Source organism: Indicator indicator, chromosome 2, assembly GCF_027791375.1.
Source record: "Indicator indicator isolate 239-I01 chromosome 2, UM_Iind_1.1, whole genome shotgun sequence".
NCBI lineage: Eukaryota > Metazoa > Chordata > Aves > Piciformes > Indicatoridae > Indicator > Indicator indicator.
This window is the reverse complement of record NC_072011.1, coordinates 31,719,497-31,743,256: the sequence shown is the minus strand read 5'-3', so window position 1 is coordinate 31,743,256 and position 23,760 is coordinate 31,719,497. Positions and strand designations below refer to the sequence as shown.

Genomic DNA, 23,760 nt, shown 5'->3' with positions numbered 1-23,760 from the left:
TGTAGTTAAGCAGAGCAACAAACTTCACTGAGAAGAAATTATCTTTTATACAAAGTTGTGTTACACTATTAATTTTAGTTGTATTGACAATTCAAACCTATAATACCAAGTAACTCTCAACAGTGCCAAGAAAGGAGTTGCGAAATTTTAAACAGACCAACACAACAAGAGCCTGAAAGCATCTCTTTTAATGAAAGCAGTCTTAGTATCAAAAGCCAGAACTAGAGAGGAAAACCTGGTGAGGAACCCTGACGACATTCCAGTTCTGCCATTCTCAAGTTTTTGGGAGGTACTAGTCTATCATTATCTAGGCAAACAACTTCTTATTAACCCTCTCAACTACAGAAGTGGATACTTTCTGTGTTATATTTCACCAACCCATGTATGGTTGTCCTATGTATACAGTCGGAGCTTCTAAGAAATAACTTTTTTAAAAAAAGCCATGTCCTTTCCCATCTTCAGCAAAAGGTCAAAAAACAGGCATAATATGCTTGAATTATGTATTTTTAGACCATGAAAACGAACACTTTCAAAAATATGTCCTTTCAAGTATTTTAGTTATTAAAAATTATTCTCCTGCTGTCCAATTTGATTTAAGTCCAGCAATAACTTACTGTTTTAACATATTGTAAAAGCTCATAAAAATGAAGGTAACTAAAATCCTCAGTTTATTTTGCTCCACAATCCTTCTTCTAAAGCAGAAGTTACAATGCATAACCAGATCAATGAGTTCAAAACTGCACAAACATGCCAGGTAAAAGCAGCTGCTAATTCTACTGTACAGTAACTGCTTCCTAGCTTTGCCAAGAGCTTGTACAATGGAGGAACATGTTGGTGTAAAGACCACTGCTGAAGCACACCATCAGCACTTGGAAATCTGTGGGCATATTTGCACTTTAAGGCTCAATACATGAAACTAAGACTAACTCAGCACTGAGAAATGCGTGATGATTGATAGAAGGTTAGGGCTGCAGACGTGGAATCTCTGTTTGGGAATTTGATATGATATGCCCAAAAATATTAAGTGCTGTAGTTGTAACTTCAGTTTGAAAAGCAGAAAGATACACATGCAGAGCATGGTAAGCACCACTTCTATCTGGGATAACACCTGAGAATGAACAGCCAGAAAGGCTCTCCAAGAAAACACTCCTACAGCGTTTCTGAGCACTGGCTGATTCTGGAAGACCAGATGTAAGCATACTTTTAACAGTCTCAATTGCTCTTTTTTCTTTTCTAGCAAGAGGTCTGTAGATTTCTTTTGGAGACTCAGCACTTGGTATGTATAACTGAAGTTTATAACTCTCCTGAAGCATACCGTGTTCTTGTCTTACAGAGACTCAAATTTGTAACCTGAATGCTTTTTAAGAACAAAACCCACTACTATTACCATAGTATTCATTATTTGTTTTTCCTTAAAAGAAAGAGTAAAGATAAGAAACAGAATAGATCAAAGTGCAGTAAGCAGAAAATCTTTAGAAGCCAAGAAGGTCTAAACTGTTCTGTAAAACACAGCCTTTCTACTTAAAAACCTCTCCTATTAGATGTCCACCATTGAGCTAAATACTTACATTTTTACAAGAGAAGCGTGCAGAAGAGAAGGCGAGGAAGAGAAATACTGTAGGTTCCAAAAATGTAAACTAATGTTGCAGGAGAATATAAAATAATTGCACCAAAGCATACCCCCTCAGATACCTAAAATCACAGCAACAAGACTGGACAGGACCTGTAATTAAGCACGGAATAGAGCTGATTAGGGATACGCCTACACCCAACCTCCACCCCACAAAAGGGGAAAAAAAAAGGAAAAAAAAAGAAAAAAGGAAAGAAGGAAAGAATGGTGTCAGGGAGGGAGGGGGAAATGAAGCAAAGATGTTTCTCAAGTGGGCATCAACTCAGGCTGATAAAAAAAAAATACTGAAAATTGGTTCCAGACACAAGAGAAATGGGTGTCACAAAACAGCAGTGCATATACAGAATTATCCTGAGAATACCAGAAGTATTACTTCATGCTGTAGAACTTCAAACATCTAAGCAAAATAGGACCCTACTTAAGAATTATACAACACAGCACATGCATAAGAAGGCATGAGAACACCGATTAAAGTCCTCCCTTCCTTCCCCAAATAGCTATCTTGGATCCTTCAGAGAGAAAACCTTTCAACGAGAAAGGAAATGCAGGCTTTTCAGGGTGAGGTACAGCAGCTTTTAGAGCCTATTGCACAATCATTGCTTTTCCCCACTCACAAAAGAGAACTAAATTAAAACTAAAATTTAAATAAACTTTCTACAATACATGTATCCCACTATACATCACTCAAAACCAACATCAGTATTGAGGCCCATATTATTTCTATAATTCACAATAATGAAAAATGAATGAATTTACAAGGCAGTTTCTCACCTCTAAAATTAGAGAGCAAGTTAAAACTATTTTTTTGAATACATGCTCCTCACTCTAGCTACTGAAGTAAAATCTCTAGAAATGTAAAAGCTTAGTCCTGATGTCCACTTTTACATATGATCATATTTTGGGTTCCTAAAAGCAACAATAAAAGTTAACATTTGTCAAAGTTCTGGTTTGCAGCCTAAATTTTGTTTGTTTATCATACATATAGAGCAATAATTGCCTGGTCCCATTTCGTTATGCATAATCTGATATAAAGTAAACATGCCAATATGAGATCAATCATGTTAATATATCAGGAGCTTTTTATATTAATACTCCAGATTAAATACTTGTGTATCTTAAAGAGATATTTTAACATTTTAAGATCTTGCTTCAGTTAAAAATAATTAAATTTTGTTATTTTCCCTCTCCCTCACCCCATTTAAGTCACGAATATCTAAGGGTATATCAAATTAAATAGATGCTGAGAAAACAGTATGTTTCTCAAAACAGTTATACTTGCCATATGCTAAGAAAATAACATAGGAAAACACCTGGAAAAAAAAAAGTCATCCAAAAACCTCAACATAGTTCTACTGAACATGGTGGTCTTACCTCCAAATATCACTTCCTTTAGAAAACATGGAAGACTTGATAACTTCTGGAGCCATCCATGCATAAGTCCCTGCAGCACTCATTTTGGTTGTTCTGTGCCACTCTCTAGCCAGACCAAAATCTGTAATCTTCAGAGTTTTATTACAAATGTCATCATGTTCCATCTTCTCTAGTAACAAAACTGCAAAAGATTGAGTTTGTAAATTAATGCAACAGGAATCAAAATATCCAGTCTTGTTACTAATTTCACATAAGACTCACACTGTAAAGAATCACATTGTACAGACAATGCTGTGAAAATATTTTTTACAGATATCAACAAGGTTTGATAATTATAAGCTATTCTAAGCTATAGAAGCAAGAAATACCTACAGTGCCACATTTTCTTTATGCAACTAAATAGATATTAAAATAGCACAAGAAATACACTGTACAGAGATGTAAAGCAAAGCATGTAGGTTTAAGAAAGCCCAGAATCTTAATATCCCAAAGATGATGACAAGCTGTGATATGAAAAAGGTGTTCACTTTCAAATGAGGTTCTGAATTAATAAAACAGTAGTGAACCAATGGCAGGAATTCCTATAAAATACTTAGAAGACAAAGCAGGGCACATTATGCCACTGTATTTAAGCTTTAATACTGAATCCAATCCTGGAACCTACTCATCTCGAAAAATATCTAACAGAACTGAAAAAGGTATGGAGAAGGACACATAACGGTGCTTAAAAATGGAATATCTCCAACTACAAGGACTGGTTAATTGACAAGGAGTCTTCCCCTAGAAAAGAAACACAGAATCATAGAGAATAGAATCATCTGAGAAAAGTGTGTAACACCACTTGTGGAATGAAGAAAGCTATAGGTAACAAGTGGTCATTTCTCAACACAAGAAATAGACATCATTGAGCAAAATTAGCATATAAGAATCAAACACATGGCAGTTGTTCACACAACATTGGTGAATTTTGGCATAGTATGTGAACGCTATAATTTTACAGAGATTTAAAACACATCTACATGAAGACAATCTCATGAGCAGTATTTATATCCAAAAAGGGGCTTTACGTTCTATGAATTCCTGGGCCACAATTCATTACAAGTTGGGAAACTATATACCGGGGGAGGTAGCTTGACTTGGGAGTCCCCAGCTGACAACAGGACACTGGACTTAGATCAAATCCACATTATGTTATATCCACTGCACCTTCATGGACATTAAAGAGTAAACTGTTGTGTTTGGGGTTTTTTTTCTGTTTTGCCCTACAGTGTGTATTCAGTGTCTAATTCATTCACAGTACAACAGTATTAGCAGAGTTGTAATATAACTTAATGTTAAAAGAGAAATGGGTTATTGTGTTAGAGCTCTCAAGGAAGAAGACAACAGATGCAAAGGAGTAATTATTTACACATGGTCATTTTAATTCCTTATTCAGCTCCTCTGCCACTGCAGCAGTAACTCTTAGATCTTTCTGTTAAAATGACCTCCTGAAACAAAGGTTAAATTACAAGTAAGAAATATAAATGTGTGTTTTCCAACTATATCAACATTAAAACACAGTACAGGGAATCAAACCGCAAACAGATGAGGAATTACCATCTCTTATAGAGAAAAAAAACTGATGACCTTGCTGTAAATCCAGATGAAAAAAGAGAGAACCCACATTTTGTTTTCAGTAGGCTTCTTAACAGAGCAGTAGAAATTAAAGCCGCAGTGGTATAAGACAGCCCATCAGCTCACCAGTCAGCACCACAGTAACTTAATTTTATGCAAGAGTTTTTACACTTGAATCAAAGACCCATTGTTTACTATTCCATTTAAAACATGTTCAGCAGAATTCCTGACATTCCTTGTCAGTCAATGTGACCGAAACCAAAAACAGTCAGTCTTGCAAAAGGTAATAACTGGCATGTGTCCAAGTTTCATCCTAGAAAGGGACAACATTTCTTAGCAGTTCAAACTTCCCTTTCCGGAAGGCAGCCAGGAAAACAGCAATACTAGACAGTGATTACTTAGCAGCAGGATAGTAAAAATGCTCAGCATAGCTGAGCAGTGCTCCCTTAAGTGTCTCTTTACAGCAGCCTAGCAACCTTTAGTATAGTATCCTTCTGCCACTTCCAGACCTTCTGAGCCCTTGCAGGCTGCTAACCTATGAGCAATCATTTTACAGTCTCATGCTTATACACCCTGTTCACTCAGTCCCTACTATTTCTTTTCAAATCTTTTAAATAGAGTGAAGTTCATACTTGCATTAGCGCTTTACTTCTTGCAAACACAGCCCAAAATATGAAAATAAATTCATATCTACCAAAAAAAAAAAAAAAAAAAGAATTAAGATTAGGAATGCAGGAGTACACTAAAATTCTATGCCCACCTCATTTAATTTGACACAAGCAAAAACAGAGACTACAACTGTTTCCAAATGAACCAAAATCTAAGAGAATGAGACTACTTTAAATCAAGTTAACATAAAACTTCACTTTGGACTGTTATGCAAACATTGCATGTACTACAGCCAGAAAGAAACATTTGATTAAATATTTAGAGGTCACACACAATTCCTACTGGTAACAGCATTTGCAACTCAGCTCTGAATTTGACACACCTCCCTTTGTGACTCTGCCTTTCTGCAATGAGATCAAAGGGAAAGCAAATTTATTAACACAGTGGCAGTAGTCGTATATATCAAGCATTACCCTATGTAAGAGTGAATGCCCAGAACCATTTACAGCTGGGGAACAGGGAAATATTACTGCATGTTATTTTCAATAGCCCCATGAAATATAAATCATCAGCAAGCTGAAGCCTAAAACCAAAAAAAATGTCAAGGATAAAAATTAAAACATACAAATACTATGTGGCATAGTGGTCTTGAGATTGGTAGATAGGATATTGTGCATATCCTAAAAATCCAGGACGCTTTTGACAGTGCAGCAAGACTATCAGGAGTATTTTAATGTCAGTATCTTTCTTACAGATGTTATTTAACTATATAACTAAAACAAACAAAAAGCTTTCACTATTCATCTGTCTAAAGTAACTAAAAAGAACTTGGAAACTCACCCAACCTCACTGAAGGAAGTAACCTTAGAGAATTATGAAATAATTTAGGTTGGAATTGGCCTGAAAATCTCAAACACCCTACTCAGAGCAGGACTGATGTTAAGAGTGTACATCTACTATCATATATTTTTATGACTGTAAAGTTACAACACTCTGTGACAGCAAAAATAACATCAATATTCAAAGAGGAAACTGCCCTTTCTAAGTGAAGATCAGGTTCGTGACCATCTGAAGAACTTAAGAGTGTTCAAGTCCATAGGAACTGATGGGATACATCTATGGGTACTGAGGGAACTGGCAGGTGAGGTCACTAAACCACACTATTATATTCCAAAAGTCGTGGTAGGCTGGCGAAGTTCCCACTGACTGGAAAAGGGGAAACATAACTCCCATTCTCAAAAAGGGAAAGAAGGATGATCCAGGGAACTATAGGCCAGTCAGTCTCACCTCTTGCCTGGTAAGATCCTGGAGCAGATCCTCCTGGAGGCACTGTTGAGGCAGAAGACTAACCCAAGAGGTGATTGGGTACAATCAACATGGATTCACCAAGGACAAATCGTGCCTGACAAACCTGGTAGCCTTCTATGACGAGGTCACAACATCAATAGACAAGGGGAGAGCAGCTGACGTCATTTCTCTGGTCCTGAGCAAAGCCTCTGCAACTGTCCCACACAAGATCCTGGTCTCCAAACTGGCAAAATATGGGTTTGATGGACAGACCACTCAGCAGATGAAGAACTGGCTTGTCAGCTGCACCCAAAGAGTGGCTGTCAATGGGCCCATGTCCAAGTAGAGTCCCTCAGGGATCAGTACTGGGACCAGTCTTGTTCAACATCTTTGTTGGTGACATGGACAGTGGCATTGAGTGCACCCTCAGCAAGTTTGCTGATGACACCAAGCTGTGTGGTGCAGCAGACAGGCTGGAGGGAAGGGATGGCATCCAGAGGGACCTTGACAGGCTGGAGAGGTGGGCCCATGACAACTTCATGAGGTTCAACAAGACCCAAGTGCAAGGTCCTGCATCTGGGTTGGGGCAATCCCAAGCACTGATATAGGCTGGGCAGTGATTGGCTTGAGAGCAGCCCTAAAGAAAAGGACTTGGGGTGCTGGTGGATGAGAAGCTCAACATGAGACACCAGTGTGCACTTGCAGCCCAGAAAGCCAATCACATCCTGGGCTGCATCAAGAGAAGTGTGGCCAGCAGATCAAGAGAGGTGATTCTCCCCCTCTACACCACTTTCATGAGGCCCCACCGGGAGTACTGCGTCCGGTTCTGGAGCCCCTGTTACAAGAAGGATATGGAGGTACTGTAATGTGTCCAGAGAAGGGCCACGAGGATGATCAGAGGGCTGGAGCACATCTCCTATGAGGACAGGTGGAGAGAGTTGGGGTTGCTCAGTTTGGAGTCCTTATTGTGGCCTTCCAGTATCTTACAAGGGCCTGCAAGAAAGCTGGTGAGGGACTTGCTAGGGTTTTGGGTAGTGATAGGACTAGGGGGAATGGATCGAAGCTAGAGGAGGGTAGATTTTGATTAGATATTAGAAAGAAATTCTTCACCATAAGGGTGCTGAGATGCTGGAACAGGTTGCCCAGGGAGGTGGTAGAAGTTCCATCCCTTGAAGTTTTTAAGGCCAGGCTGGATGTGGTTCTGGACAACCTGGTTGGGAGGGTGTCCCTGCCCATAGCAGAGGGTCTGGAACTAGATGACCCTTGTGGTCCCTTCCAACCCTGACAATTCTTTGACACAACTGAAATTTTACTCACTGCAGACATTAGTTTAAATGTCAGAATATATTTAAGAAAACTAATTAAGGACAGTAATGAATGCATAGAAGGCATAGAAAAACAGTAAAATTATGACAGAGTCATATTACAAATCACTCACATCACACTAATTCCATTTTGTCCTCACAGAAGGTTTTTTTAGAAAACCACTAAGGTAGCAGAACCTGAACAGATGTGAGTATCTTCTAGGACATTTACTTATACAGAATAAGGATTAATAAAAAAAAAATCCATACAGTTTTGTAAAGGAAAATCTTAGAAGATAACTTATCAAACCATCACTTGTCATTATTAGGAACCAGGTATTTTGCCTGCTAATTTGCAATCAGAGTGAAAATACAGTGTGTGATTGAAGAACTGATAGCATGGTCAGATGATACTGCCCACTGAGGAAGACAAGATCATCATAGTAAAAAACATACAAAGTTGGAAGGGATCAATTGTAAAATCTACTGCTATAAAGCAGAAGTAAAAGAACAAAAGTCTGGCTATTCTAGCTAACAGAAGGAAAACTGAAACCAGCCCAAATTAGTTGCACAAGCAGTTTGTGCAATTTTAAAAGGCATCACAGCAGGTTTTTTTTAGTAGAAGCAGGGAAGCATCAACAGAATTGTACAAAATGTAAGATCTCATATGAAATACTGGGTACTAGAACTGAACCATTTGTTCAAACAACAGGAACTTCAACTGAAGCAGATGTAGAAAATGGAGGTAGAACAGTTAAGATTCTGTAAAGTCAGAGGAGCTTGTCCTTTTTGCTAGGCTAAGCAAAGGTTGAGGGAAGTTATGAAAACAGAAGTTATCCATATCTAGAAACAGGACGCAGACCTACAGCATTAGTGTTCTTACCAAGAAAATACTCTTCTAGCTTATCCACCTTACAGGCATGTTCACAATTAAACTCAGTTCTAGATCTGGAGCTACCAGAGTGGGGTGTCATACCAGATTTCATGATATTGCCTCTTTCCTCCCTTCCTCCTCTTGGCTCTCTTCTGCAGTGTAAAGCATGGTTTGCTCATCAAAAATTCACAATGTTCAACATATATTCCCATCAAACCCAAAGGTTTCTGAAACTGTAATGCCATTAATCTTTCCTGCTTTCTGTGTTATCATAGTTACAAACTGGAGTCTTTTTCTACTAATGTTATGGAACACTACAAGTATTCTGTGGTGCAATAATATGCAGATTAGATGTTCTGCACACTTTTAAAAAAATAAAATCTATCAGAGTGTTGCCCAGGACTGCAGTGCAACAGGGCCTGCTGAGACAGCTGGTACTTTTCAAGTCTGTGTTCCTCAAATTAGAAGAGAGACAGCAACATCTGTCCACCAAACCACTATTACACCCATACAAGCTGTTCTTCGTCAGGAAAGGCACAGAATTTAAACTTGAAAAGGACACTTAAGTCCCAGTAAAACCACACCCAAATGCTTCCAGTCCTCTCTCCTTTTCCTGTTTCATTTCCCTCCCACCACTCCATCACCAAACTTATCCCTCTGGCAGAAACACTCCCTTTGAGCTACAGAAAGCAAAAAGTAAGAAGTCAACTACAGTCATTCAGGTTAGCAATGCATGAAGAGGCAGCCCAGGCAGGGCCAAATTTGGATAAAAGATGCCATTCTTTTTTTTTTTTGTGAGCTGAAGCTTAAATTTTATTGGGGAAGAGCACATCCAGGCAAACCAAATTTCTGAGGTGCATGCCTCTTCTACCAAATTCAGACAGGTTCAGAACTACACTCTCGATGCTACCTCCAGGACTAAGCTGAAAGTCTAGAGAGGAGCTAAAAGCATTAATTTAAACATCAAGCATTTTGTTTAAAGGGTAATTTTAAATAAATGGCTCAGCTTCTTGCCTTTTTATTTCTTAAAACGCATGTATCTTAAGAAACAGCATTTAAAGCAAGCCTGAGGGAAGCCTGACAGACCTTTTTTAGTTGGCAGCACACTCGGAAAACTCCACCTAGCAATAAGCTCTTCAATGCTACTCTTAAAATGCAGGTTATTTCCTACAGTCTTAGTTTTCATTACCAAATACATAAAGATTATATTTCTCCAGTCTTAACTATCTCTAAGTCCCCATTTAATACATTTCACCTGCAAAGTTTCTGGAAATCTGAAAACTTTATGCAGTTAAAATCAGTTTTATTTCATAATGCATTCCAGCACTTTCAGGTGACCATCTTCAGTGACCTGGGTAAAGGTATTATAAGAGAAGCCAAGTCAAAGGACTGAAAACACTTTTAATAGTTTAGAGGTACTGAACTAAAGTACATCTTTTTATTTAAACCCATCCTGAAATACTCAGGTCCTTTCTGTCTCTCCTACCCTCTTTATACCTTCTACTATATCCTCTATATTTTGTTTGTTTTGTTATTACCAAAATGTTAAACATCTTTGTTTTCCCAGGTTAGCTATTTGATGCCAACTGCTTCTTCCTAACTTACCTACAGTTTGTTGAAGAGCTGACTACCACGGGTTTTGCAAATAGAAGTGATTTAGCTGCATAGCTATTTAAGTTACTGTCATATAAGTAAGACTGCCTAAATGCCCGCTACATTTACCACCACTGACAAAGTAATTAAAAAAATACCAGAAAAAAAAAGGAAGAAGTTGTACTATACACCTCTACTTCCAAGTAGAAATTATCCAGACAATGCTGCTACTGTTGTCCTTCCTTTCCCTCCCACCACCAGTCAGCTCCCTCTCTCCAGCCCTTTGCAAGTGAATCTAGTTCCTGCTAATTCACTAAATCAACATTCAACAAAACTAGCTGAGCAACCTTCTGTCTCTACCTGGGAACTAACAGGCAGGATACAACCTTATTAAATGATAATGAAAAACAATACCTTGTCAATATTAAAAGACCTAATTCCATTATTTGGAGCTCTTGTTTGGCTCAGACTGTAATTAGAAGTTAAAATGTCAACACTGCTTATAAAAGGCATGACCAGTTTTTAAACAGCAGATCAACTATCTGTTTAGAGGTCGCCAGCAACAAGAGAATTTAATCTGTTATAGACTGACTACATATGCAGGAGGCATGTCTCCACTTTTTTATGATAGGAATACTATGCTCCTTCATCTACATCCCTTTTCAGCAGACACATAAGCATTTCTTAATTTTCACGCTAAATTTAAAGGAACTCAACAAGAGTTTGTTCTTAAATGTCTATATCTAAAAACCATCTATCTTAAAAAAGGGGGCAAAAAAATCCTACTTCACAGGAGCCAATATACGTAAAAAAAAAAAAAAAAAAAAAAGAAAAAGAGTCCTGAACAAAGCGTTCCCAATTGGAAAGACTAAACAAGACAAGACTTGATATAAAAAGGCCTTGATAGCAAAAATTGGCAAATGCACATTAACCACATAAGAAAAACACATCCTATAGCGGGAGATGTGACACAAGAAAGCCACTAAAGCATGAGTATACCAGAGTCACCTGGCTATCTGGAGGAAAATGAAAGAGATTTCAACAGCTTTAACACACCTTGCATCACTGTTCTTTGCTTCCCCTTCACCTCTTTAATAACCATTATTAAAGCAACTTTGGGCAAATGGAAACCTGAGAGAAAGAAGCAGTTTTAACAAGCTATTGGCAAAGGCTGCAGAAGCTGCAAGTTTACTGCCTGACAGTTATGCTTCACTTGCTGTTCAGATAGTTCTGTAATGCAAAACAAATTTCTGCTGTGCCATTAGAGGGAAGTCCCAGAGATGATATGCATTTACAATTAGACATTCAAATAATCCTTATTTATACAGTAAATTCTGAAAATGCAGGGTTTGGCTATTGCATCAGAAAAAAAAAAAAATCAAAAGCAGACTGCACACTAAACATTCTCAAGTTCTCTGTTTAATAAAATATTAATCTCAGTTCTCTTATTTAAACACTACATTTCGGAAAAGTTACCTCATTACAGCAATTCTTCCACAATTCTACAATTACATAGAAATCAGTCAACGCTAAAGCTTAGCTTTAGAACTTGAAACACTCAATTATGTGGCACTTAACCAGGAACTTCCATACTTATTTGAAATAATTACATTCTTTATAAGCCTTTCTTCTTTGTTCGGTATTAGATATTAAAAGGCAGCTATGCAATAAAAAACTGTGACCATTCACGTAGATTAGAAAGATATGCTAAGAACAACTAATAATAATAGTTAGGTTGTAACTGTCATCATTCCCAGATTTATCCCTTGATATTCTTCAAAGTCTAAAATCGAAGTGGCTATGCACCCATTCCCTAAAAACCACAACCTTTGTTATGACGCAGTGATTTTTTTCTTTCTTTCTTTTTTTAAAAGGAATTTCTTCTGAGTCCTGGAAAAGCAGAATACAAAGCAAACTAAAGCTACCATATTCGAAATTGCAAAAGAAGTTTTGGCAAAAAGCCAATATATGGTGCATCAGGGAAATGTAGCTGAGGTTCATAATCTCAGAAATGGCATACCAGGGTAAGATCTGACAGAGGTTACCTTCCTTAAGAATTAACAAGGTAATTTACCTATCAATAGTAAAATAAATTTAGCAAGATTTAATTTAAAAAACATGTCATTTGTATTTATTTTGTATAGTGGGCATACTTTTCCTAATTGCAATATACTACACTCAGCATTTTCATGCATTTGATGTGTTGAGATTAGAATAGTTAATGCACAAAAATAGCACTTCAAGAAAGTTTAGGAAAGTTTATTATACATATATATATATGTGTGTACATAAAATTAAAAACCCACTCTACCTTTAAAAGTAACTTTACTAACCAAACTGAATTATACAGGTGTATGTTAGTCAAGACTGTAAGAGCTTTTGGTCACTAAAATACCTGTATTAAGCTCTTCTCCAGTTATAGCCCCTCACTCTCACCACTTTTCCCCCCACAAGCAGAGTCTAGCAACTAAGTCTTAGGAGATGCAACTGGCCAAATAGCTCTGCAGAAAATTAAGCCTGCAAACAAAACAGTTTAGAGTAATTTCCTGACAGATCTCTCAGTTGATTTAGCGCAGACCATGCAAACAGAGATGAGTAGATTCTGCTGACACTTAGATGCACCTATGCCTGGAGACAGGTGGGGAAACCTCCTCAATTAGGCAACTGCTAAATGAAGCTAGAGACCACCTGCAGTATTAAGTCAAGCAACACTTCAGAATTACTAGATCTAAGCTTTTTACCTGTAGTTTTAGTCAGAGACGTAAAGATAGAATCCAGCTTTGCTACTTTTCTCTATTATAAAATAATCTTTGATAGAATTTCCTACTGAAAAGAATCAGGTGAACAAACTGAGAACAAAACAAACAAAAAACCCAAACTACTTCTCTGTCCCTTTGAAGAAGCCTACTGCTTTGAACGCAAACAAACTCTGGTTGTAGATGCTCACTTTAGTCATTGAGTTCCCTCAGAACCTTATCAATTAACATGAACTCTTTTAACATCATCTCTCTGAGAAATTTTAATAGGTTATACTAGATAAGTAATTCTAACTTAAATTGTTGTTAAATTTGATACAGAATATTGCAAAGAGTTTTGTTGCTTTAAAACAATTTTTGCTAAATAATCTCTTTCAAAATCAAACCCAAGACCATAAGAAAAGCCCCAGTTTGAGCCCACTTTTAAAATAAAATACAAAACTTGGGAGGAAAAGAAGCCCAAAATTCTCAAAATTCTGTGGCGTAGAGGGATTCCTACATTCCATCCTTGTAGATTTTTCAGAAGCTAAGGAAGAGCCCTTCAGAACTGTACATTTTCAAGAACTATAATCTTCAATAGCAAAGTCAAAACACTTATTTTGAAATGAGAGCATGACCAATTTTGCAGAATTCTTTCTCAAGAGAAGAAAATGAAAGGGAAAACTTGCTCTTCTAACTCAATAATTAGCATAATATTCATTAATGAGTAAAAAAACACTTTTTTTTTCCTATTGTGTAATACATGAAGAAATAAACGCAATTAGTTCCAGGAAGAACAGTCTCATCTAATCCTAACTGTAAAAGAAAAATCACAAAACTGCCTAAACATTTAGACTAAAATATAACCAGTTCCAAGAATTAATTTGTACCATAGTGAACCACAGCAATGAAACAGTTACTCCTGCATTTTCAAGAGGGAGGGCCCATTTATCAGCTCGAAGTTAATAGCACACCTGCCAAAACACAGATTTCAGTCACTATGAAGAGAACAAAGCACAATTATATAGCCAACACTGGCATGTCTAGGACTGATTTAACTGGAGCTATGACCACACACAATAAAAAGGTTAAACTTGGCAGGAAGCTCCAAGAAGGAAGAATAGTTCTGTGGTGATATTATACAAATACGTAAGTTTTCCATCCTACCATATACAACCCATGACTTTAAGATGCAGTAAGTGGGTCAAAATTTAAACATCCACTTACTTTCAGTTCCTGATCTGAGTTAAGCTCTCAGTAACAGCCAAGTAAAGTAGCATGATGAAATTAAACTGTCAGTCCAGGAACATATGTTTATGATACCAGTTATTATTTTGGTATGACTACTATACACAGACAAGTAATTTAATATGCTTTATCCAATTTTATATTTATCTTTGTTGACTTCAATGCCATTATTTACCTCTAACAAAAAAAAAATACCCAAAGAAAAGATAAAAAATAATTTTTAAAATTGCTGCACATTTTAGAAACATTACTGAAGGTCATTGAGATTAATTTCAATGATCTAATTTTATGAAATCATCAAAAATAAAATTCAAGGACAGAAATCACCCATGCTGCAAACACTTCTTGCAAATGTTCACGGTACAAGGCCACTGTGTTTCAGAACTTGAAACACTGAAACATGCTTAGCAGAAAGTTTATACTTAGTGATAAAAAAAGCTTACAGATTACAGACAAAAAGATATTCTTTCTGGAGGTCAAAGAAACCACAAAACAGCATTCAACACCCAAATATAGTTCAACAATGTGTTACCCCTTAATTCTTTTGAGGCAGAACTTTTTAATGGAACTTTTATTATTTGGTAAGATGGCCCAGATTCATGCGCTGTGCTAGTAGTCCCAATTGGGGGAAAATAAATAATATCTAACAGAGTTGTTCTCAAATTTTTCTAATGTTACACTAATGTTACCAATATCCAAATTCCATTGTATTCTTTTTAAGTGCAATACCTCATTTCACAAGTGCTATGCTCAGCAGCTCAAGGTATTTCTCACTGCTTAGGGGAATGAACAAAATTGTTTAAGTATTTCAACAGCTAATGAGAGGTGGTTAGCTCCCTCTTTTTCTGGTGACTTCTATGGAAATGGTTGCTCATTCAGTGCAGTTCTCTGAGGCAGGTAGATATGTGACCATATCCTTATGGTACCAGCTTTAAAAAAAACAGCTCTAAAGTGCTACATTTCAATTTACAATGCTACACCAAAACAGAACTCTCTTTTTCAGAAAAGACACTCAGCAAATCTGACATACAGGCTACAATATGACTCTCCACATTGGGCATGAAAAGGTCGCCATAAACCTTGGTGCAAATGAGTGTCTTGATGAAATGTGCTAGGAAAGAGTCCAACACAAAGCAGGGAGAAAAAAATAAATCCAACAGCTGTAAACCAGATTACTGGGTGCCTTATGACAGAGAAAAAAAAAAAAAAAGATAAGGAGAGGAGAAAGGCATTTAAACAAAACAATCAAGATCCAGAGAAAGATTAAATTTAAATTATCATTATTCTTGAATTAATAATCCTACCAATTAAAGACACAAATAGCCTCAACAATAAGTAAAGAGCAAATCTACACTTGTCAGATGGACAAGACTGGGGAAACACAAAAAAGAATGTCTGTATTAAAAATTAATTATAAATGCAGCCATTAAAAGTTCTTGGGTTTTAAATTAATTACATTACATTTAGCTATTGATTCAGTCTAGAATACTGTCTTCAGCATTAAGGGCTATATATAGTCCTGAGCCTTGGTAACTTTGAGAGCATTTGTTCTATATTAATAAGCTTTTTTATTCTTCCCCCCACCTGTTAATGTCCAGATTTGAGATACAGGAAAACATTAAATGGCAGCAACCTTAAAAGACAGTAGGTTGAGGTGAAATAAATTACTATTGCAGTTAAGTCTTCATCTGCAAATACAGTAACTGCTGAATGCAACTCCTCCTCTAGAAGTTTACTGACTGTACAAATACTGTGCTACCCAGCAGTAGTTTACAAAATGTAATTTTCCAAATATTGTAATAAAATCAAAGTTATTAAATAATAAAGTTATTAAATATTAACATCCTGAAACACATGCAGATGACACCAAATTGTGCAGAAGTGTCGATCTGCTCGAAGGTACAAAGGCTCTGCAGGGGGATCAGGACAGGCTGGATCAATGATCCAAGGTCAGTTGTACGAGGTTCAAAGCAGCACAGTGCCAGATCCTGCACATGGGTCACACCAACCCCAGGCAGTGCTACAGGCTTGCAGCAGAGTGCCTGGAAAGCAGCCTGGCTGAGAAAGACTTGGGAGCGCCAGTTGACAGCTGGCTGAAGATGAGCCAGAAACTTGATCAGGTGGCCAAGAAAGCCAACAGCATCCTGATCTGTATCAGGAACAGTGTGGCCAGCAGGAGTAGGGAGTGATGGCTGCATGCAGCACTGGTGAGGCCACGCCTAACTACTGTGTTTAGTTTTGGGCCCTTCACAGGTGCTGAAGCATGCCCCATACAGAAAGGCAACAAAGCTGGTTAAGAGTCTAGAGATCAAGTCTTATGAGGAGCAGCTGAGGGAACTAGGATTGTTTAGAATTGTATTGATTTAGTCTGAAGAAGAGGAGGCTAGAGGGAGACCTTATCACTCTCTACAACTACCTGGAAGGAGGTTGTAGTGAAGTGGGAGTCAGTCTCTTCTCCCAAGTAACTACTGATAGGACAAGAGCAAATAGCCTTAAGTTGTGCCAGGGGAGGTTTTCATTGGATATTAGGACAATTTCTTTACTGAAAGAGTAGTCAGGCTTTGGAACAGGCTTACCAGGGAGGTTCCCTGGAGGTGTTCAACAGATGTATGGACATGGAAACCTGGGACATGGTTTACTGGGCATGGTGGGGTTTGCACTGATGGTTGGACTTGATGATCTTAGGGGTCCTTTCCAATCTTGATTCTACATCCTTCAGCTGGAAATTATCTTCTATGACATATTAGTGCTAGTTATTTCTACTGCAGGTTGAGATAACAACAGCAGTTACTCAAAACTGTTCTTTCTTGAATTCCAGCATCCTTCTGAACACAAAATATACAATATATTTATATGCAGCCAAGTATATATATCCAGTGAATATAAAACAGACATAGCACAAAACACTTCCTTCAATGAATTTTTTTAAAAAATAATAATACAAAAATGAAAATATACTAGCTCACGGCTGCTAAGTCCTTGTTGCTCCCACAGAATCCAACTGGCCTTCAGGATCTCTAAAAAAATAAAATCTTCATCTACATAGTCTGAACACATATCAAATAAGGAAATGAATTACTGGGAGTGATACTTTATGAAAAAATTAAAACATTTTCCTATGACATAACTATATGCAAAATAAAAAGTTACTATAATTCAGTGTCATGCTAACTTTTAATAGACCAAATTGACAAAATTCTGCAATCCTTCCAGTGTGCATAAGGGTGGTTTGACTGAGTATTTTGTTTGTTTTTTTTTAAGAACACTATATGGACAAGGTTATTAAAACTATAGCTCCTTCCTGCTATACACTTCCAGATTCTTTAGGATGTATGACCAGTCCTTATGTTGTAATGCAGCAGCGCTATCTTTACAGCAAAGTACAAGGCAGGGCTAGTGCCATCCATAGAGACCAGACAGGAAGCTGGTGTACCTGGAACAGTTTCTAGCTTTATGCAATTTAAGTAATTAGGAATAGTGCTAAGCACTTAAGTACCAAGATTTCCTGTATGAATACAATGTGGAAAACTACAGCATAAGAATTTTAAGCTGATGAATAACTTCTGGTCCCACTATTTTATCTAATGAAGTGATACCATGTTTTCAGAGAAAAATGTTTTCATTCCTCTCCAGACCTCAGTGAGGCCATTAATCAGTCTCAGCAGCTAGCCAGGCAATACAAGCAGTTTCAAACCAATTACTGCATATGCACCCTGCTATAGGAGCTGGCAGGAGTCACTCAGTACTGGAGGAGGGTACCTGGACGGACAGGCTTTGCCCAGCAGGCACACTGGGAATACAGAAGAGAACAGGAGAGCCTAAATAGCACAAACGAGAATGCCATGAGGAGGAAGAGGAGATGTAGAGTACATATCCATAAAGAAAAAAATATTTGCTACAACAGTAATTGGCACAGAGCTATTGATAGAAGAAAACCCCAAGTTTCACTGCCATTAGAGGACACCTTGGAACTTTAATCCACAGAAAGTTAGGCTGAAGTTTAGATCTGCTGAAAAGCCATCTCTCTTCTCCCTCGAAACTAACAAAGAAAACTCTAAGAGAATTTAATTTTGCATTTTTAACCTACAACACTGTACAGTAGGTAGTGCTGAATTTCAAACATTTAGTAATGTAAGTAATCCTTACAGCTCTGTGATGTTCGCAAGTCTTCACTCTTCAAAACAGAGTTGAGACAAACTATGCACCCAAGTAATTTCAGAATAAATAAAATCAGTTCAGAAGATGGCAGATAAGCTTAACTCTAGTTTTTGCCTCTTCCTCTTCCCAAACAGTTAAAGTTGCTAGTTGAAGAATTTAGAGAGAACATAGTTTTTATTAGTTCTTGAAAATATCTCAATCTTATTTCAGAAGTGTTTAACAGCACAACTTGAGCAATTCTGCCGAAAGTTACCTGTAAAAGCAAAGAACAAGGGATAATTTATTCTTGCTTTTCTCACATTCCAGGACACCTTCCCTACCGAAAGCAATTGATTCAACAGCTCTGTCAAACCACATTACACTTCCTTTTGAGATTTTAAAACCAAATGATTTCTATTTTCTGACTGCTTTTCATGTGACTAGTTTGAAGAATGTCACATTAAAGTGGATTGTCCAATTGCAGCGTCAGTATTCTCTTGTAAGTCTTATTCATTCAGATTTCAAGTATTGCTCTCATTAGCACTGTCATGTCCATGGCCTTATTTAACAATCCTTGAAACAAGCTGTCCTTGACAATTTCAAAAGGTAATATAAACTCAGTGTACTTCAGAGCTGAAGACTACTAAAGATCCTGTAATGTTGGAGGAGCTGATGAAAGCCATAGCAAAATCAACCACGCTCACATATTTATCTACAACAAAGGAGTACAGAATACTTAGCACTGTGTTAGTGTACAATCTGCATGGCATCAGCTTTGTGCTTTACCTTGTGTTTGTCGATGTCTCTATGCTATAAGCAAGATATTCTGAACTATTTGTAATGTTTCCTACAAGTACACAGAGGTGCTGCATTAGAGATACAGTGCCTTTCTTGCCTTTTTTTTTTAAAGACAGAAGTTTGAAACCAATCCCAGAAATACAAACCTTTGCTTTCTCTACATTAGACTTCATACTCTGAACACATTACTAATCTTAGTAACCCTAAAAAAAAAAAAAAATCTTAAAACAATCACAAAAGGCTGCATTGAGCCTCTACACAACCAGAGGTCTCAGAACTAATGGTGTCCTTGTCCAGAAGAAAGCAATTTGATTTCCCCAGAGAAAAAAAGCTGCCCTTTGAAGAAGTCAGCAAACAAGGTGCGATGTGCTAAAAAAAAAAAAAAACACTTAGGTAATTATTAGTTTTCTGTCCTGTAGATTAATTTCTTTAAAACTTCACTTTTTTATAACTGGCTGGTGTAGTTCATCAAGACTAAATTTGCACCTAAGAGATACATTTCTGAATGTTCAACTGTTTTCACAGCATTTAAGATACTTGCTTTTCAGTTGAAGTATCATTTAATTCAGAATTCTTTGACTATTCATAACAGTTTGCAGAACTTCAAATTTTCCTTCTTTTTTTCTTCAGATTTTATCTAAAGTCCAACTCTTAATTTTTAATTTTAGAATACCTCCTTAATCATAAAGTATATCTAAGAACATAAGATCTGCTCATGAGGAAGTTACTCTCAAAATAGACCATGTTCCTTTTCAGAGAAACTTCTATGTCAGCTAGTTGCACAAGGTTTTACAAAGCACCCACACTTTATATACCAACATTAGAAGCCGTGCCTACTATGTTTCATTTTATCACACACTAAAGCCAAAAGCGTTCTTTACAACCCTTGTTTTGTCTTCTGAATAATCTTTAACTATTCAGCTTGTTTTACACAGACCCCAGAATTGAAGAAACTCTGCTATGAATAAAACTCAAGAGTTGCACCTTAATTTCTTGTCCAGCCCCAACAACTGAGTTTCTTAGTTTTTCTTGCCAATGCAGAAAATATTTTCACATGTTTATTTACCTTTTATTGCTTTGGCAGAAACAAGAACCTTTTTCCACCTTCCAAAAGAAGCCCAAAGAAACCTGTACATACAAACTCAGATTGTCATCACTGTTAATAAAACCCTGCAGTTCTCATGGCTCTTCTGTTTGTGGCACTCTCTCCAGTCACGTCAATTTGGCACCAGTCAAGCTGCACTAGATATGATGGCTACAGATTCTAACTCTATAAAATTACTGAGAGAGAAATAACATTCTTTTCTTTCCAGATCCTTGCTTTGCCTGTCTCCTGCCAACCACAAGCCCAGATTATATTCTTTTGGAATCAAGTATATTGGTGGAAGGATAACCCTTCCTCTGCATGGAAAGATGAGTTCCTGTTTGCTAGGGAAATCGTTTGGAAAGCATTCCCTACCACACCACATTAATGGCAGTCATTTTTCTAATCTGTTGTCTAAAGAAGAAAAAAATCCTGCTTCCTAGCTAGCTAGCACAAACCACATACAATCTTAGACTATCTAGAGCTGCTTAATGGAAAGCACTGAACCACAGAACCATGGAAGTAGCGATGAGCACTGGAGAAATGGGTGCCACATACCCATCTACAACTATAGGTGCTGAACTGCTGCTATTCCACACCAAGCAACTCTTACCAGTCAACCCTGGCCTCTTTCAACTCCCACTGTGTAAGACTGGAAAAGAATATAGAAAAAGAAGGACATGAAATCATTGATAAATGGATGAGTTAACAGAACAGGGGATATGATCTGCAGTAATTTTAAATTCATGTCACTGAACTTCAACACTATAGTATATTGTGTTGCTAGTGAACCACTGTCTTCCTGTGTTATCATTTAGTTGGATGACTGAGAAAATTCTATTATATTAAGCACATTAAATACTGTCTTCAAACTTCACCAAGATTAGGAAATGTCAGGGAGAAAATGAAGTAGCTGAAGTTAAGTGCATGTGCAGCAGAGTTAGTAATGAAAACAGTGAACTGGCACATATGCTGAGCTTATAATCAAAAGCATATTTTTTAAATGCTCTGCCATTATCCACATACAGAGATGATAATGGTAAACCATTCACAGCAGTAACCAGCTCAGTTCTAGGTGCTATGATGAATCACAGTTATGAGTAATTTCTGACATGGACTTTGCCTTAGGAGGCTATCATACAGCAACCCACCTTAAGGAAAGCTGCCACACTAAATACTCAGTACAGCAGCTCACTCTGAACACAGCATCAAACTAGGAGGGCATAAGCTGCCTACAGACAACCTGCTTGCAATCAAGGTGTTGGCCATGACCCCAAAGATGCATTCCAAGAGTTCGATGTCTCGCTCTACAATCTGAACCACAAAACGCAGCTGAACTACGTCCTTTCTTTATCAAACAAATAGTGAAACTATTCTCAGGAATAGTCCCATGACTGAGCCTTGTCTTAACATCCCATGCATGATGACCTTCAAAACACACTGCAAAGGCTTTTTAAACGAAGTGTTTCAAACCTGAATGAATGAAGCTTTATTTCATTTCTACTGGACTACTTAAGGACTCTTAACCAGAAAAACAAGGTAACCTATCGCTGCACATTTGGCACATTCAGAAGAAAGAGAAAAGACTGCTTCAGACCACTATGCAAGCACACAGATTTCCAATTTCAGGTCATCACTTGAAAACACAACTATAACAGAAAGTCATAAACACCTCTATTTCGGTAAGCCATGCTCCGAACCCCACAGCTGCCAAAAACTTAGATGCTCTTGTATGCCAGACAGACCAAGGATCCGTTAAGTATGAACTGAGCAATTCCTTCACTCTTTAAGGTGCTTTTGTCCATGCCCAAGGCTGAAAACAAATCTGGCAACTACACAGCGTTTCTACTAGTTTTAAGCTACTGTCTTTTGTGTGTCAGTGTTCATTAAGTCAGTGAACTCCAGCAATACTAAATACATACTGTGAAAAATGGAAACAGATCGCCCAGCGTGAAAGAAAAGCAATACCCTCATCAAACCTTTCCTTCACAAGGAATTTACTTTTAGAAGTTAGGACTACACAACCCATCGAGAGTAAAAGAATTCTTGTGGATTTGTAATTGGAATTATGCATAGGATTTCATTTCGCTTTGCTTTTTCCTTGAGTCCCTTTCCGAGAGGACAGGATTTTGCGTCCCTTGCAGGTAAAACCCTCTTCTCCCTACCTTTCCACAACGATTTCATATTCAAGTTCGCAGCCACAGCAACTAACCTGCCGCCAGCCCAAAGGTCCTAGTACAAGGTGCCCAAGCTGCCCAAATAGCGACACTTATTTCCCGGTAAAACAGGACTCTCGGACCGTGCCAGACCAGGCCCGCCGCCGAGCCGCCCCCGCGCCACGGCAACGGCCAGCGCCACCACGCCTGGTTCCCTCATCGAGAACTCCGGGCGAGGGGCTGCCGGCGCGCTTACAGCCCTGCCACGGCAGAGGGCCGTGGACCCTCTCACTGTTGACCCATCTCCCGCAGCTGCACCAGAGCCCCTCCTGACCTCCCTCTGTCTCTCAGTCAGAACTCACTGTTGCTTGACTTGAGGTCCCGGTGTAGAATGGGGACGATGGCCTCATCGTGCAGGTAGAGCATGCCGCGGGCGATCTGCACCGCCCAGTTCACCAGGATGTGGGGAGGGATGCGGCGGCCCCCGCGGGCGGCCCCGACACCGGGGGCGGCAGCGGCTAGGGCCCTGTTGAGAGAGCCGCCGCGGGCGAACTCCATGACGAGGCAGAGGTTAGGCTCCCGCAGGCAGACCCCATGCAGGGCGATGATGTTGGGGTGCTTTAGCATGGAGAACAGCTTGGCCTCCTGCCGCACGCTCTCCGCCGTGGCCGTGATGTCCTCGTCGGGGTCCTGCCGCGCCGCTTTGACGGCCACCTCGCGGCCCTGCCAGGTGGCTCGGTACACCTTCCCGAAGCCCCCAACACCTATGATCTCCTGCAGTTCCAGGTGCTGGAAGTCAATTTCCGTCAGGCTCCCCGCGGGATCCCCCCGCCCGTCGCCGCCCCCCGCCACCCCGCCGCGGGGCTGGCGGGTCACGTAGTTGGCGGGGAAGATGCCGAGGCGGTGGCGGATCTTCCCCGCCCACCAGCCATCGTCGCCGGACACGGCCGCGTCCTGCGACAGCACCTCCACCACGTCCCCTCGCCGCAGGCTCAGCTCGTCCTCGCCGCTCGCCTCGTAGTCGTACAACGCCGTCCACAGCGGACACGGACCCCCGCCGGCGGCCGCCGCCCCGGCGCCCGGCAAAGCCATGGCAGCAACCTCAGCCCCGGCGGCCGCCAGCGCCGCCGCCGAGGGAGCGCCTTCCCAGCCGCATCCTCACCTGCCGCCGCCGAGCGGGAGCCGCGGGAGGGGAAGGGGCGGGGCCCGGGAATGGGCGGAGCCCACCCAGCCCGGTCTCCACCACCAAACTCCGGCAGGTACGGCGCAAGCGCGCGCGGCATAAACTGGGAGGGGCGTGGCAATGTCCCGCGACCTCCC

At 39.2% G+C, this 23,760-nt stretch overlaps 1 protein-coding gene across 1 annotated transcript in view; it reads right to left on the bottom strand.

Annotated features, from left to right (window-relative positions):
- Positions 1 to 23,532, bottom strand: part of MAP3K21 (mitogen-activated protein kinase kinase kinase 21) — a 45,910-nt gene extending 22,378 nt beyond the window's left edge. The window contains exons 1-2 of the mRNA XM_054393649.1: positions 22,803 to 23,532; positions 3,002 to 3,182 (exon numbers count right to left, since the gene is read on the bottom strand). Of these exons, the coding sequence (XP_054249624.1) occupies positions 3,002 to 3,182; positions 22,803 to 23,532 (911 nt within the window). The remainder of the gene's footprint in view (positions 1 to 3,001; positions 3,183 to 22,802) is intronic.
- Between the last annotated feature and the right edge of the window lie 228 nt (positions 23,533 to 23,760).